Consider the following 17,505-nt stretch of genomic DNA (forward strand, 5'->3'; position numbering starts at 1 on the left):
AGTGGTGCGATCTCGGCTCACTGCAACCTCCATCTCACGGGTTCCGGCGATCCTCCTGCCTCAGCCTCCCAAGTAGCTGGGATTACCATGCCACCATGCCCAGCCTGGCCAACATGGCAAAACCCCCCTCTACTAAAAATACAAAAACTAGCTGGGTGTGGTGGTGGATGCCCGTAATCCCAGCTACTCGGGAGGCTGAGGCAGGAGAATCACTTGAGCCCGGGAGGTGGAGGTTGCAGTGAGCAGAGATTGTGCCACTGCACTCCAGCCTGGGTGATACCGTGAGGGTCTATCTCTAAAAAATGAAAATAAAATAAAGCTGCAACATGGCACTTTTTATTAGCCAGACAGCATTTAATGAAGAAGTGTTGAAGCTGCAAGCAGGTAAATTTCCAAGGATGTTTTACTAAACATCCAAGCAAAATTCTGCTTTGTGATTTTGAAATATTAGTAAGTGGCCAAGAGTTTATTCCTGGTTCTTGTTCTAGACACAAGCCCTTCCATCCCAGTATGTTTTTATTTTTACCATGGTGTGAAGGGGAAACTTCAATTAAGCTGTGCAAAGCCTGTGGTACTTTCGTGTCCATATTTCTAACAAACTGAACTCAGAGCAGCCGGGCTAGAGTAGGGTGCTTAGAATAGAGGAAGGACAGAGTGGGCCAAGTTCCACTGCACGAAATTTAGTTTGGAAAAAAGTGTTCCATTGCTCATGTTTTATAAGGTCCCTTCCAGGCCTAAAATTATAAAATTCTATATATTAAACTGCTTGCTCTCCTCCTTCCCATTTAATGTTGAATACTTATCTTTACATACAATAGTACTTTTGCAAAGTTTTCTGAGCCATTTTTCTCCCAGTCCAATCATGCTTTATTTCATTTACATCACTCTTGTGAAGAAAAGTCAGTAACATGTAGCCACAATGCAGATAATATCACGGTATCAACGTATTCACTGAATTCTTCCTTTCACTCACTCTTCACTTCAAAACATATATATTTCTTCCTTCCAAATTAACCAGTATACATAAGGGCTAAAACTATGGATTTCAGAACCAGTATGCCAAGTTTTGGTGCAATTTCCAGTTCGACCACTGTGACTTTGGGCAAGTTTCTGCTTCTATTTTTTTTCAACGAAACAATCCAGTGAAAAAAACGTTTCCCTTTAAAAATCTAGGCAATTAGTAACACTACCACCACCACAATGACAAAAATACTTCTGGTTTTAGCTTTTGATCTTTGGTGATCTAATTTGAGATGATCTTTAATCTTGGGGAATAACATTTAGAAGATTAAAGCTCTAGTCCAATAATGAAAACCCTTGGACTCTTGAGAAAACACATGCTAACTTGTATTTATAAGATGTGAAACTCATTACCCATTTACTTCAGATAAGTGCTCGACATCTTACGGATTGATCTTGTCACTAATTTCCTATTCTCAAAGCTAGCTTTATGTAATTTGTTTTCATGTAAGTTTAGGCTTACTTGAAAGTATTCTACTCTTCGCACTAATACTGAATAAGTAAGATTTGTGACTAAAAAACTTAAGAATCACCATTTGACCTTTTATAAGGTCTGATGAAGGTAAAGGTTAGAGGATAAAAGCTTTTATTTAACAGATTCCTTCTCAGACAAATTATGGCAAGCACTGGAGCATAAATTCCTTCGTGGTCTCCTAGATACTGCTGGTAGTTCAATAAATACCCTTGGAGGCCAAATCAGGACTGTTTTACAAAATGTGCTGGGCATATTAGTGGTTACATAAGATGATTTTAGCTAGTTCACAGATGTACATTTGTTTCAATAGTTGAATATTGAACATTTAAAAATATATATAAGAAAAAATAACTAGAACATCACACTCTTGATTTCATGGACATAACTGCCAAGAAAAGTGAGGGTAGCATCTTTACAGTAATTCACCACAGACAAAGCCCACTCACAGGTATGAAGACCAGGGATGCTCACAAGTGCCCAGAGGACCAGATGATTGATGGGTTCTACCACGAGCATCTAACAGCGACTGCTGCAGAACTGGTGTGGAAAAGGTTTCTGTTTCATAAAAGAAAGTATCCAGAAGGCTAAAGGCAGTTGTGGAATTTATTTCTTCCCAGTGCTCTGATTGTCAAAATTTGAATAAAGCTCAGTGAAAGGAGGACAGTAATTAATGACTTGATAGCCAAACATCATAATGATGATTTAGTGACATACTAGACTGGATGAAAGAGAGGTCACTGTCTTTTCACTATGGACTCATCATAAACAGTATCATTCTCCTCAGGAAGAAACTTATTTTTAGAACTATATTTTAATAAATTTCTCACATTCTAATATTTAATTTTTATTTTTTAAATTTTATTACCTGGTAGTTATGATGTGTAAAATGATTTTCCATTTATAGTAATGGTATAGTTTCCTTTTTATAAAAGGTTTATTTTATAAAAGGTTTATAAAGTTTATACAAAAAGTCAACTTAAAAATACCAAGTTAATTCAGTCAGTTCAAAAAAATTTTGAATAATTAAACTTGGAAAGTCACTTCAATAAAGCCAAAGCAAGTTAATGGTCATAATTATAAGACTTAGCTTTTTAAAATAAAACCCTCAACTGTATCTACCCTTTTAATTTTTTTTCTTTTTTCTTTCTTCTCCCTAACTTTACAGTTAACCGACAGCGAGACCAAGTCAAACGTACGTACATCAATCTTAAATTGTTTCATTAAGAGCTATATGAATTCTGTCAGTGCATTATGAGGAACAATGTCTAAGAGGATATTCTATGTTTGTTTCACAGGTTACTACTCTGTTGTGTATCCAGGCTGGCCCATATATCCACGTAACAGATACACTTCTCTCTTTCTCATTGTTAATTCAGTAATTCTAATACTGTCTGTTATAATTACCATTTTGGTACAGCACAAGTACCCTAATTTAGTTCTTTTGGACTAATACAATCCAGGAAAGAAAAAACCCAAAAACCAACCTTATTCACATATGGCTTTTTTTTAACCAATAACAATTAGGTGTACTTCTATTTTAAACAATAACAATTAGGTGTACTTCTATTTTAAAACATTTCAGAAAAAAATATATGTTACAGCAATACTCTTACTCAAAAGAAGAAATTTCCTAACTCTATCAATCAGATAAACTCATCTTTACTATAAATAAGCATTATTTGCAGGTTGCCACAGGTGGACTTTCAGTAAGTAACCTAACCCATGTTTCAGCTTCTAAATCTGCAAAATGAGCAAGGTACAGTAGCACATTTTTAGGTGATTCTTAGTAACTCCAGTAGCCTTCATTAGTTAAAAACATTATTATTTTCTGCATGCTGCTTCGACTCTACATATCTGGTTTTCCCTGTCTTCTTGGTTTACCACTTCCCCAGATTCAGAACAGAGGAGTAACTAGAGGATCTGATTTTAGAGGCCTTAATTTTCTGTTTGTGGACTGTCAAAAGTAAAACCAAATTTTCAAAAGGGATAAACCTAAATATTTACTTGTTATCAATCATTAGAGAGGGGAGAGGGAGCATCAAATGCTGGGACATCATTACTAACCAATGGCATCAGACACTGGATTTAATGGATAATCACAATGGTCATAATGTATACAAAGACATATATAACCACTTTCTAGTATAAATTTTTCAAAAAATACAATAATAATATAATTTATAAAGAACACTCTTCTATGACCATTGATAAAGACCACTCTTCTATGAACAACCACCACCAAAAAAAAAAAAAAAAAAGAAGCCCTCAGAAAATTTCTCACAAATAAGGCAACTAATGCCTGGTATCTCAAAATCCTTTACAAAAGGAGATAGTTCTAGTCAAGGAGTTTTGGGTGTGTTACTTTTTCTTCTTCTTTTTCTTTTCATCTGCCTCCATCTTAAGCGCAATTTCTTCAGCTGTAAGAGCTCCCAGTTTCTTATTCTTTGCTTTCTTAACCTTTTCCTTGATGCTGGCCACATCAATTTTAGTTTCAGCAGAAGCTAGACAAATTAAAAGCACAATATATGTAATACTTTACTTTACTTTAGATTTTACCAAGTAAAACAAAGAATATATGTTTAAGGCAGTAACTTCAGAGTACTCTTATAATTGAATAATTGAAAGATCACAGTATAAAATATAAAAACACTTGCCTAAAGCAGTTAGAAATTTCTTCAGACTAAGATAAAACAAATCATAAAATACTTTAAATATATATTAGTACAAGTATACATAAAAATGGCATAAATGGCATAATTGAACCAATTACTGGATTCAACTATATTAAGACTTATTTCCTTAAATCCTACTTCAGACTAAATTATTTTACCTACATTCTTTTCCATATTTTGGAACCATATTTTGGAACTTTTGAGTCCTCATTATTTTCCATCTTGCACATTAAAATAATTTAAAATTACATGTATCCCTTCTCAATAAGTTTAATCAGCTAACCATAAGCTAGAGGTCAAAATCTACTTCCTCTAATATCAAAACCAAAATTTAAAGTTTTCCAAATATTAATTCAATATTAACTGAATATTCAATGAATTAATTCATTTAATATTAGATTAATTCATTGAATATTCCATAAATGACTAATAGTATTTTAACAAGATTTTGGTATATTTAACAACATTTTGGTAATTAATAAAGACAATAATTTGGGAGTATTTGGAAGTCCCCCTAACAGAAGCCAACTATCTAATCAATGCCAAAAGTGTGAACAAAATAGAGAGAGGAAGCAGTGAAAAAGAAAAGAATGCAACTTTTTCTTACCATTCAAAGTACAGGATCACAGCATAAAAGAATCATAAGATAAAACATCATAATGTACAAACTACCCAGCAACCTGAGAAGCACAGAGAGTGTTAAAGCCTCCACCGTGCGGAGAAACTAAATTAGGGTAACTAGCTATTGAGTACCTTCAAAGCACTCAACTGACAGGTTGTACAAACTGGAAATTATAATACTTATGACATTTCTACCTTTTATATAACCAATAATCTACCATAGAATATAGTATTTTTAAAGCTATTAACAAGCAATATATTAAAATAATAACGTATTATATCTGTTTCTGACCAAGTCTATGTACAATATTGCTGGTGAGCCCTCTCCCCTCAGTGTGTCACTGTTCACTTTGGAGGGTTACTTTAGGAAGAGGACAAGTGTTACCACAGGGGGAAAAAAATGCAGAAGAGGATGCATCAGAAGAAATGAAGAAATGGCATGAGAATGTTTTCTCTTAGTGTCTTTTAAATACTAGGTTAGTGCGAAAGTGATTTCTGCCATTTAAAAACCACAATCACTTTCACACTAATAGCTCCTGAATAAGACCTGTCAGTGTCCTTTAGTCTAAGGTGATGAGAAATCCATGTTACCAATATAGAAACCAAACTCTAAGCCAAGATCACATAAAGAGAAGAAAAAGTACAACTTCTGATAATTCCTCTTTGAGAGGCATGACAGCAGAGCTCAGGGATCTTCTTGCATTTCTACAGAAGATGCACTGGCTGCCCTGGGTTTGTATCTTTCACAACAAAGGGTCTTTCCCAAGCACAGACCAGAGGTCAGGAGAGGACTGTCAATCCAGTTTGCACTGAAATAGGCATTAGCTGCCTCTAAATTATAAATTATCTCAGCCATCCCTTGTCCTTAGGATTAGTAATTAATGAAATGCTAAGAGAACTGATGAAAAGATACAACTGTTTCTTAAAGAGATTCAGACAAATTTACTATGGGTTTACTTTTCCTAATTAATAAAGACTTTTACATCATAGAAAGCATTACCTTCCTTAGGTTTCACAATTGGTTTTTCCTTAGGTGGAATAAATGCTTTGTTTCTTTCCTCTTGTCTCTTACTGATGGCTTCTGCTTGTTTAGCCTACATTAATAAATAAAAAATACATCAGTTAAATGTATTTATAGTTAAATAATTCAAGTATCTATGAACTTTGCTATTAATGTGAGCCAGACATAAAATGCCTTACCTTTATTGCTTCCATTTTCTGCCGCTTCTTCTGATTTGCCTTCAAAAAGTATTCACCACTAGCCAATTCTTTATCAATCTGTTGAAAATGGTATTTACAATTATATCAGAAATAATGTAGAGGAGAAGTCATGTCCTAAGCAAGTCACAATATCCTTAGGGTAAAAACAATGGGGTCAAACTCTGATTTATTAATAAAAATGGTAGTGACATAAAGGAAACAGAGTCTAAGCTGAGGGGAATACACACACAAAAGTGTGGAGGTAGGAAAGCACCTCCATGGAATACAACCCAGAGTAGTTCAGGGATATGGCATGGAAGGTCACTGATTCAGAAAAGTGTGAGAAGAAACTGGAGAGAGTGTTGTGGGGAAAATTTGAAGAAGCTTCAATGGCAGACAAAGTAGGAGTGATAAGATTTAGAAATGACTGTAGGTTTCTGAGAAGACTGAAAAGACCAAAGCACAATTTTAATGGAGAGGAATGAAGAACAGATGAGAGCCTGGAATAAAGGTAGTGGCATGCAGAATAAAAGCCAGAACTATCAGGAATTGGTGACTAATTAGCAAAAGCAACAGCCTGTTCATTCAATATACAGCCAACATGTAAAATGTGTATAACCGACCTGTCTCCCACTTATATAGCATTATTATATCTAAGGCACTGTTCTAAGCTCTTTATAATTCCTCATTTAATCCTCATTAACAATTCTTTAAGATAGGTATTATCATTACTCCCACTTTAGGTATGGGGAAACTTAAGTATGGATGGGATAAATAACTCGCCCAGTCACATTATGAATAAGTATAAGAACAAGTCAATCGAGACATCACTGTTTCAAGAAGCTTACACAGCTACGGAAGAAAGATAAGTCAATTACTACAAGAAAGGGCCATAAGAAATAAGGCAGGTGTTACAGAAGCATGGTTTAATGACTGCATCACTCCACTTTCCCCCTAACTACTATCAATTTCCTCCATGATCCAACACTTCCATTGTTGTTTTCACTATGATCATCATTTTCCCCATCAATCACAACTCTTCCCTGAAAGACTCCAACCATGGTTGTGGAAAAAAGAGATGTAGAAAGCAATGAGTTCACATGCTGAGCAGAAGTAGAAAGGGAAGGCTTTAGGATATAGCCAAGGAAGGGAATAATGAAGCAAGAACCCCCAGGAGATAGGTGAAGATGGAATTCAAAGAACATAGAAAAGGCTGATGCAGGTGGAAGAAAACCCATACGTGAGAGAAGAGGAAACAGAAAGGGGTTCTTATCTGGTGGTCTCAAATATTTCAATAAAATACAATGTCATATGCTAAACATGGGAGGGCACTGAGAGAATTAAGAGGAAACATGAATTCTGAATGAAATTAATCCAAAGATAAAACTTTCTCTAACTTAATTTGGTAGCCACGTTGCAAGGAAGAAGTCAAGTTTTTAGACTGATCCAAGTTTTAGAGCTTTGCTGAGAAGGTGGGACAGAAGTAAAAAGGGGCATGAATCAAAACAATGATGTGCAAGAACAAAATGGAAACTGGTCATGATGGGAAAGGAAATGAAGCAGAAGACACTTGACAAAAGGAATCATAACTTAGAAAAACGGTGGGTGTTAAAATTTACAATTTAAAATTTCAGAACTAGAACAATCAGAGCACACAGTCACAATAATGTTGCCAAATCAGAGAAAAGAGTATTGTAGACTAAATTGTTGAACTTTTATCCGTGGAACATTTACAGTGGCTACAGGGTCACAAACCTCCTGGATGCAGTTTATAATCAATGTGAAGGCCCCACTGCACACCTCCATGCACTCAGCTCAAAATATGCCTATTTATATTTACCCTCAGTTTCTTATAGCTCTGCACACACACATTATATATATATACACATATCCCACCTGAAGTACCTTCAATAAAGTTTCTGACCAAATTCATACCTTCATATGAAGTTCAACGTTTAGTACTAACCTGACTTTCTGGTTGTGGTGGTGGGAATGGCGTATATTCTTTCTTAACAGTTTTTTTCTTTGGTTCTTTGCGTTTATTCACATTTTTATGTTTGAACTGCGGCAAAAATCTCTCCCAACTTTGTGATCGTAATTCAGAATCTTTTGCCAACTCTCTCTTAATCATTAAGCTCTTTAGTCATGCAACAAAGTAAAAATTTTTACTTTCCAAAGTCACACATTTGTCAGACATTATAAATATTGCTTCTATAAATAATAAAAGAAACAGTTCCTAGTTTCTTTGGTGAAATTAAACCAATTACATAAGCAAAAAGGTAAGTTATCACAAACATGTATAATTATTAGAAAACCATTAGAAATTTAATTATAAAATGCAGAATTGTTAAAATGAGACAAAAATAAAACTGAATTTTCAACCATTATTTCATTAAAACATTTAAAATGCAACTTATAAAAGCAGGGAGGGCTCTTAATTAGCTGATGTTCCCTGCAAGCAGGAAGTTTTCAGTAGCAACTGGAATATCGTAGAACAAGACAAAAGTAAACTTTCTCATGATTACAGAAAACCAGTATTTTCACATTTCCCTATTCCATTTAAATTTTAGACCTTGGAACATCAGAGGATGCAAACCAGGGATCAGACACATAGCTTTGTTTTTATCTGCAATATCCCAATGTAACTCAAAATCACTTTCCCCCTAATCTAACAGTGACTTTATAACTTAAGTTCATCAAATTGAAGTGGATTGCTCAACAAACCCATCATAAAATAGTTCTGTGTACCACGGTTACATTTCCAAGAATAATCAAACTTTGTGCACACAGGGATATAACATCTCTCTCAAAGGGGCTACAATTTGTGTGTTAAATTCATAAAAAGGTTTTAATGCAACATGAGATGTTCCAGATTTTAATAGAAAAATGCAGATTTCTGAAAGATCATATCCTTAAATACATGGATTCATAATCGAAAACTGGATTGATATGATCTACAACAGATTCTGTGAAGCTTACTTTCATTGATTACAACTATATAACATATTACAGTATCCCCTTCAGTAGTTTTCACACTGTGCTCCATAGAGAGCTTCTAAGAAGTACCTACAAAACTGGGGTAGAAGTAAGTAGGCTGAAGTCTACCCCTAATTTACCCAAAATAGCTCTGCTTTATCTGTTTGTGCATTAGAATTTCATAAAACATTTAATTTCAAGAAAGGTTTCTGTAGCTAAAAGAAGTATGATAATCACTGGTACAGTTATATATAATTACCACTCACTTTAATGTTATAAATTGGATGAATATTCTTCATAGTATCTAGGACTACTTTTCTAACCTGAAATTTACAAAGAAAAATGAATTAGTCACAAGGATTTTAATGAGCTATGGAGAAGAGGATTAATACTGTAAAATATCTAATCAGGTAATGGGTACCAAATTAAATAATTTAATTAAATAATTAAGTAGTTCCTTCAACTGCTCTGAGTGGCTTCTAGATCTTTCATAAAGGCAGTCAATCTCCCTTGAATACAATACAGTTTCTCAATTACTGCTAAAATGTAGCACAGAACTAATACAATACTCTAAAGCAATGTGATTTAGGAGGAAGAGGGCTGGAATACAAGGACTGCCACTGCATACAGGAAAATCACTTTCCTGTTCCAGCTTTTCTCATTTGTAATATAAAGATAAAACCATATACCTCAAGACTCTCTTGTAAGAATTGTATTCAACATACTTAATTATTGCTCCATGAGAAAAGAGCAGACAATTTATGACAAAAAGGGCCAACAGGATTACTATTAAAGGCCCTGGAAACGAAGCACAACCTCACAAGCCAGATCCAGACAGTAATAGTATCAAAAGGAGTTAACAGAAATAGCATTTGCTCCACAGATTTTCTCACCACATTTAATTTGAGAAGTTAAAGAAAATGTTCATGAAAAGTTATTAAACATACTAAAATTCAAACAAAAGAAAATACATCTTGAAGAAAAGTTTTCAGAGTGTGACCTCTACTGGCTGTATACACTACTGCAAATAACTGGATTTTTGCTCAATTTTCCCGTCATTTGGGCATATGTAACTATATATACCATGTTGTTCATACATGCTACAGACTGAAGATCTTAATGCTCATTTAAATTTTATAGTGGGAGGAGTAACAGTGTGCAGACCATCTAATTCAGAAATGGATGTCTCCATAGTTGCCAAGGTTGGCCAAAACATGTTAGGGTCCAGATACGATGATTCCCTTGAATTATATGACACAAAAAGTATTTACTAATGGGAAATCAAAGCACATTCTAAAAAAAATACAATTATAAAGCATTATCCAATAAATTATAACCAAATTATTTGTTCTCTGCTGAAAATGAATCGAAGATAATACATAGTTCTCACCTCTTTTAAGCCACTAAAAGGTCCAATGGCTGAAACTGTGTTTCCCTGAACCATAATGTAACAATTAGTTAAGAGTTCCAATGCCTGTATCAAGAGATCAAGTTAAAATTCATTACTCTGAAAAATTATTAAGGAAGAGACTCAAGTTTTCCACTAATTAAAAAATACCTTCAATGTAGATCCTTTGGGACCAATAAGCCGTTGTCTTCGTTTTACAAATCTCTCTTTATTCCTTACTAAAGAACCTATTTTAATGATGTCACATGCAACATCATCCTGAAGAATTCGTACTGCCTTTTGCAAAAAAAAAAAAAAAGACATTATCAACATTTTTTACAATTACATTCATTTTCCAGGCTCATGCTATTGTTATCTAAGCACAAATATGAAAACTTGATGGTGGAAAGAGGAAAAGATGGGATGTTATAGGTTAACACTGATGCAAACAAAGCAAAGTCTCTGTAATTCCAGATTTACCTGTTCAAACGAAACACTCCTTGCTAACAGTTTTATCAGATCTCTGGCCCTAATGATGATATATGGATCAAAAGTCTTCTTTGTAGTACAAACAGTCATGCTGCCTTCAATCAGGTCCAGGGTTGCATTAACATGCTACAAAAGGAAAGAGCAAACAAGCAGTTGTCTAAAAATGAGTTTTTTAAAGATAATTATAAAGCCTCTCCTAACCAACCTATTAATTTCTGTCACCTCTCAATTCCTATCAATTACTTCCCTGAAGAAGCTAGGTAGTTAAGTATAAATAATGAATACTCAACTACTTTCACACTTTACAGACTATAAGAAACTGGAGCAATTGAAACCATTTACCCTTGGTTTTAGAATACTTTGTACCCACTGGAATATAGATTGCCTCTAATTTAAAAATTATAAATCAAACAAATGGGATCATACTTAAAATCTGACTAAGGTAAAAATGTAAAGCTATACAGCTTCCCTATTCTGGACCCAGCTCCAGTCTACCATCTGCTCCACTGGGTAAGAATTGACTTTCCCTTTCAAACTTTTCTAGCTATTTAGGGGACTAAATACAAAGTAAAAGCAAATTATCATAGTTTCAGAAAAAAGCAATGATTAGAAAACTTAAGCATTAACTTTCAACAGGAAAAAACAGATTTCAACAAAGCGAATTAAAATGCTATTTTCTCACTTGTGAGCATAATCTCAAGAATATTTCAACATAGTTAAGTGCTGAACAATTCAACATATGGTTGAGTCTCTATGAGTTTACAAAAAAAAAAAAAAAAATGAGCTCAAGCCCAGATGCAGCTATAAAACACAACCTGCAGCTTGCTGAGCCACCTTCACCCACAATGGCACAACCAACTCCAGAGCAGTCCCACAGTGAGAAACACATTTTATATCACAACCTAATACATATACACACACACGCACAAAGCCAGTATCAACAAAAGATACTTTTACCATGTGATATGTCATTTTCTAAAGGCTCATTATAGCCATTAAATTGACTTCTCAATACACTAATGGGTTTCAATCCCCAGTTTGAAAAAAAAAAAATGCAGTTATCTAGGGGCATAGCATCAGCAATAAACAAGGAAAAGTTGGACACATCCACATCTTCCGTTTAAGATGAAAGGTAATCCATTAGAAACATGACTAAGCTCAGACTGGGACAGATACATAACAACTATCATGGCCTGGAGCAGGCATACTGAAATTGGGACTTCACAGGTGAATTTCAGACAGCTGTGAAGCTCCTAAAGTATTAAAGGTATGCAAATTTTTCAAAGTAATTTATTACTCATAAAATTAAAAACAAATGAACATTAGGTAAGAAGAAAACTTACCTAAATAGTTTAAAATACCAAAGGAACCAAAGTAACCAGCTATGTTAGTGCCATTAAAAAAAAAAAAAAAAGCATTAGCATACATACACCTAAAGGCATAAGCAAGAGCAAAGTCTCAAATAAATGTACTGATATAAGATACACATACATGTTCATTTAAGGCTTTCTGCACCAATGGCCAACACTCTTTCAAGTAAGCTTCCCTGTATTTTGGGAACAAAGTTGCAAAACTGCTCTCCTCCAAAAGTCCTCTGGGATTGTCCTCTTTGGAAAAAGCTGGTTCCTTCCAACCATCAGGAACTGTAAGGAGTTCTGATTCATCTACAGAAAGGAAAAAATTTACACATCACATTTTAACTGTCTTGGACATACACATCACATTTTAACTGTCTTTTGGACATACACATCACATTTTAACTGTCTTTTGGACACTTTATGAACATCCTATGCACATATTCACAAGCCTTCCAATACTCCTTGCATTTCCTTTTCCCCTGCTTTTTATATTATTCAAGAGTCAAAGAACATTCCTCTGTCATTATCATCAATTCTCTGTATTCAAATTATCTGTACACATTTCAGTTGCCTCATATGAAAAAGTTCCTTAAGAGCAGAAACCCTCTTCACACTAATTGGCATATGCCAGGCAGATAGTGAGTACTCCTGAAACATGTACTGCGCTACACTATCATAAAATTGAAGATTTGAATGCCATTTTGGTTAGTATTTTAAATACAATTAACCTTTCTGACTTTCCCGGAGTGTATGGAACCTGGATGTGTGTGTTTGTGTAAAACTTCTGAAAGAGGATTCTAGTTTATCTTTCAGTTAATAATCACTGGTAATTCTAGATTTTCCTAAGCATTTTGTGTGCCTTATTTCCATATGCCTTTCATCGTAACTATAAAAGGTAGAATCTGTATTATTATTCTCATTTTATAGAAGATGGTCTAAAAAGGCTAAGTGACTTGCAACACAAAGCTCACTCAGCCTGGGACTCCTTTCACTACAAGAAAATGCCTCCTAAGGGCCGTAAATTATCTTCTGAATCATTTATTTAAAAAACTCTTGGTCTTGAATTTGAAGAACTCCTTAAATTCAATAGCTATACTCTAACAGTTATACTCAAAGGTATGATCCATAGACTTGCAGTATCAGCACAAACTGTAAGTCTGTCAGAAATGCAATTATTGGGCCCCACTACAGACCTACTGAATGAGAATCTCTTCGACGAGGGACAGGAGTCTGTGTTTTACCACGCTCAACAGGAGACTCTTAAGCACGGTAAAGCTTGAAAAACAGGTCGTTACCCTATGTTATCAGCCTCAGACAGGTAAACTTTCTGCTTATACTCACATCCACTTTGCTATTTCTGGTTCAAATCACAGACAATTGGCTAGTCTTCATATAAAGGATTCTCCAATGTTCTTTAAAGAACACAAATTCCACAAAAGTGATTACTTATATTATATACTTTTTTTTTAAAAAAAAAAAAAAAAAGACAGGGCCTCGCTCTGTCACCCAGGCTGGAGTGCAATGGCTCCATCCCAGCTCACTGCAGCCTGGACCTCCTGGACTCAAGCAATCTATTCACTTGCCTCAGCCTCACAAGTAGCTGGTACTACAGGCATGTGTCATCATGTCCAGCTAATTTTTTTTTTTTTTTTTTTTTGGTAGGGAAAGGGTTTTGCCATGTTGACCAGGCTGGTCTCCTGCGCTCAAGCAATCCCCCCTCCTCAGCTTGCCAAAGTGCTGGGATTACAGGAGTGAGTCACTGCAACTGGTTACTTACAATGCTTACCTGACGAAGTCCCTATCCAATTTAAACACTTCAAAGGCTATGGATCATTTTTTTTAAAATCCCCACTACAACCTAAGGAAAAAAAACTGACAAAAGAAATACACAGGAGTTTCACAATTAAGGAAGCCTCAAAACATGTGAAAAGATATGCGACCTCATAGGTGATCAGAAAATGCAAATTAAAACTGCAACCAAATACCATTTCATACTTACCAAAATGACAGAAATTCAAAATTCAGATAACATGTATTCATACGAATGTAAGGTAATGACAACTTTCGTCCACTCCTAGTGGGAACAAAACTGACACCAGCACTTTGGAAAAAAGTTAGCATTACTTACACACATCCTACACTTCAGTGATTCCAATCCTATGTTCACAACCTAGAGAAACCCTTGAACATGTTAACCAGAAGACATGTACAAAGATGTTTTATCAGTATTGTTTATAACTGCAAGCAATTGGGAACAATCCAAATGTCCACCGATAGTAAAATGAAAAAATAAATTGGGGTATATTCATACAAGGAAACGCCACATAACAGTGAAAAGACTAAAACTACACCTGCAAGTATCACCCTGTTTGAAAAACAAAAAGCTAAATCTAAGAAGCAAGACACAGAAAAATGCATACAGTCCACTTTCATGTACATAAAATTAAAAAACAAGCTAAAATTAAGCCACTTCATGACTACAAGAGGAGGAACAGAATGCAACACAATTCAAAGTGGTTACGTCTGATACAGGAAAAGAGAATATGATCTGAGAGGTGCACGTAAGGGTTTGAGGGGTATGGTAATGCTCTATTTTACTTAGTCTGAATGCTAGTTTCTTGCATGGTTTTATTAAACTCTACATAAGTTGTATCCTCTGCTATGTAAGTTACATAATCATTTAATGAGCAACAACAAAGAAACCTTGAATACTTTCCCAATGCATCTAAATTGAGAGTTCAATGTTTTTAACACTTCCTATAAGCCTGGTTGAACAGAACCCCAGGCTATTTCTGACTTCTCTATCATTCACACTGAAGAAAACGGGTAAAACCAGACTACAACGCAGGAGTTAACAATTAAAAGGTAACACAACCTAAAGAGTAAGGGCTGTGTCGTCTAATATTTTAGTATCTGACAAACAGGAATTGATAATCTTTCAAAATGTCTTTACTGACAAACTAGAGCTAAGGACATGTCGGATAGCTCCTTTCCCCATACTTCACCCCATTATCAGGGTCCACTCCTGTATATCATGACTACTTATTCCCACCTCACCCTATTCCTCATTCCGTCAGTGACTTTCAGCCACCTGCAGGCTACAAGGTTCTGGGTCGCCCTAGGCATTTTCTTAATACTCATTCTTTTACAGAAGACGTAATCCGCAACAGCTTCGCTTTGGGGACCCTTTAGCAAAAGCAATGAATTAGGAACACCTGGGTGGCACCATATCGGCCAGTCGTTCCTGTGGGCCCAGCCAAAATCTTATCAGCGATTATTCAGGTACTCAACTACACAGTACAGGTTCCAGGTGGTTTTATAAGTTCACAAGCAACGAAAGAAAAAAACATCGCAACTCAACGTACACAAACCCCAAGCTTCGGTTCCCACATAACATCACCTTGGTTCTCCGGCTTCGGCTTCTGGTTACGAAATTCACTTTTTCCAGCCCCTTTTTCTGGCCGCTCCAGCAAGGGAGACGCCATTTTCAAGCTGCTTCCGGTGGCTCCGGAAATGAAACTGTTCTTAAACCCTACCGGCTAAAACGTCTACCCTCAAAATGAGTTCCGCGGAACTCAGACGAGGAGATCTGCGCAGTCTCCTTGCGTACGTGCGGTAAGCCCGCGCTTTTACACACCATAGCTTCTCCTACGTGGCCAATGAAGAGCCGGAGACTTTCTCCCAGTATGCACTGCAACCATGGCGTTTGCGTACTGGGACTTGTAGTTTAGCAGGCGGTATAGGCAAATTGGATACTGTTTTATCCGTAGTTTCCTCGTGGCCTCACGGTCTAACCGGGACCATCGGACAGCGGAGTGCTACCAACCTGTCATTGATGTCAGTCATTCTTTCGATAAATATTTATATGTTGGACGAATATGCGCTAGATGTTGGGAGGAAGTACAAATATGAGAATACAATGTATATTGGGCCTCCACTGCAAGAAGTGACAGGAATAGCTACTATTTATTGTGAGACTGCTTTGTTTCAGCACTTTATTTACATTATTTCTAATTTTAAAAACAATGACAAAAGTAAACTTTTCATAGTTGTTTCTGATGATAATCTTCCCAAGTGTTGGTATTTCTCTAAGTCAGAGGGATGGTAATTCAACATCCTGACGTTTCTGAAGTATTTCAACTAGCCTAAGATTTCTCAAAATCTCTAAACTCCTTTTCTACCCCCAACATTACATGAGGCTAAGATGTGTGGAGAGGTTCATCACTAACTACACATAACTACACTTTTAGAAGTATAAAAGTTCTTCAACATGCCAAATACAAGATTTTTTTTAATTTTGATTTTATTGCTTGCATTTCTAAAATTTTCTGCAGCAAATAGGGAAAGTCTTTGATAGGTTAAATTCCTTGCATTAATAAAATACACGTTTGTCTGATAAATCCACTCTCGGGTATCTTATACAAAAATTTAGGTTTTCATATATGAGATCCAGGTATGAAACAGATTGTTACATATGGATAGAAGAACCCACGACAGAGGGGTTTTTTGCTTTTATCCTGTGCGTTTTATAGATGACAGGGATTTTATCTCTGTTCTTTTAATTTCCTCAAAATATGATAAATCCCTAAAATAGAACAAATAGCAGCAGGTGAAAGTTATAAAGTGAGGAGTACACCTCATGAAGCAGGTTTTTATCATTCTTATTTTAAGTAACTCAATCACTAATAAGTGGAAGGCCCGTCTTCAAGTTCAGGCAGTTTGACCTAGCAGCTTCAGGGGGCTACTATTCATTAGGAGCTTCAAATGTGTTAGAAAGAGGGCTGATAGGGATTAAGGGGAGGGAATAGTCTAGAAATAATATTTGTGTTAAAGCCCTTTATTTTATAGCAAAATTTTCTACATAGGCTTTTCTTCCCATTTACGTGTATATTTTTAATCTTAGTATTGCTATTATTTGAGGAATATTGAGAATATGATGGAGATGGGAAAACGAAAACCCACCCATCCTTTTCTTGGCACTATTGAGTCTGTTTGTAAAACCCAACCTTTTAATTACCATACTATGCAAAGCCCACAGTTCATCTGTCCCTTTTTGAAATTTTTACATTTTTTTCCAAATCATTACTGAAAGGAGTGTAAAAAACATAGATAATAATTGAGTTCTAAGATTCTCTAAGGTCCTCTAGACCTCCTTTTATAGATGACACCACACTAAAACTGTCCTGTCTGCTTTCCAAAGGAAAAGATTCATCAGGCTCCTACAATAAGTTATTTCAGTATTAAATGATTCTTTCCCTTCCCTAACTCAAAAGCCCCCACGTTGTCCACCAACTGAATATACAATAT

At 35.5% G+C, this 17,505-nt stretch overlaps 2 protein-coding genes across 3 annotated transcripts in view; one reads left to right on the top strand and one right to left on the bottom strand.

Annotated features, from left to right (window-relative positions):
• GLIPR1 (GLI pathogenesis related 1) overlaps positions 1-3,121 on the top strand; it is an 18,243-nt gene extending 15,122 nt beyond the window's left edge. Inside the window, exons 5-7 of one of the 2 annotated variants that reach the window (XR_010135802.1) lie at positions 2,661-2,687; positions 2,791-3,019; positions 3,051-3,121. Coding sequence is in view for 1 of the 2 variants with exons in the window: in XM_024256691.3 (XP_024112459.1) it covers positions 2,661-2,687; positions 2,791-2,945 (182 nt within the window). In the remaining variant the exon portion in view is untranslated. Of the gene's footprint in view, positions 1-2,660; positions 2,688-2,790; positions 3,020-3,050 lie in introns of those variants that run through there. The other variant, XM_024256691.3, reaches the window with a different exon arrangement.
• KRR1 (KRR1 small subunit processome component homolog) lies at positions 844-15,862 on the bottom strand. Its single transcript, XM_002823533.6, has 10 exons — positions 15,599-15,862; positions 12,332-12,504; positions 10,832-10,966; positions 10,523-10,648; positions 10,355-10,438; positions 9,231-9,287; positions 7,955-8,125; positions 5,989-6,066; positions 5,789-5,882; positions 844-3,996 (listed from the first exon to the last, which is right to left on the bottom strand). The coding sequence occupies exons 1-10, from the start codon at positions 15,681-15,683 to the stop codon at positions 3,854-3,856; spliced, it is 1,146 nt and encodes a 381-aa protein (XP_002823579.1). The 5' UTR covers positions 15,684-15,862; the 3' UTR covers positions 844-3,853.
• Positions 15,863-17,505: the final 1,643 nt, after the last annotated feature.

This window comes from Pongo abelii, chromosome 10 (assembly GCF_028885655.2).
Source record: "Pongo abelii isolate AG06213 chromosome 10, NHGRI_mPonAbe1-v2.0_pri, whole genome shotgun sequence".
In the NCBI taxonomy this organism is placed as follows: domain Eukaryota; kingdom Metazoa; phylum Chordata; class Mammalia; order Primates; family Hominidae; genus Pongo; species Pongo abelii.

Excerpts from the sequence above, each read along its gene's own strand:
- KRR1 (XM_002823533.6), bottom strand. The coding sequence starts at position 15,683 with ATGGCGTCTCCCTTGCTGGAGCGGCCAGAAAAAGGGGCTGGAAAAAGT. Across the intron at positions 8,126-9,230 it reads ATCCAATTTATAACATTAAA|AGCTTAATGATTAAGAGAGA; the intron begins GTGAGTGGTAAT and ends GCATGACTAAAG. Across the intron at positions 5,883-5,988 it reads AGAAAATGGAAGCAATAAAG|GCTAAACAAGCAGAAGCCAT; the intron begins GTAAGGCATTTT and ends TTATTAATGTAG.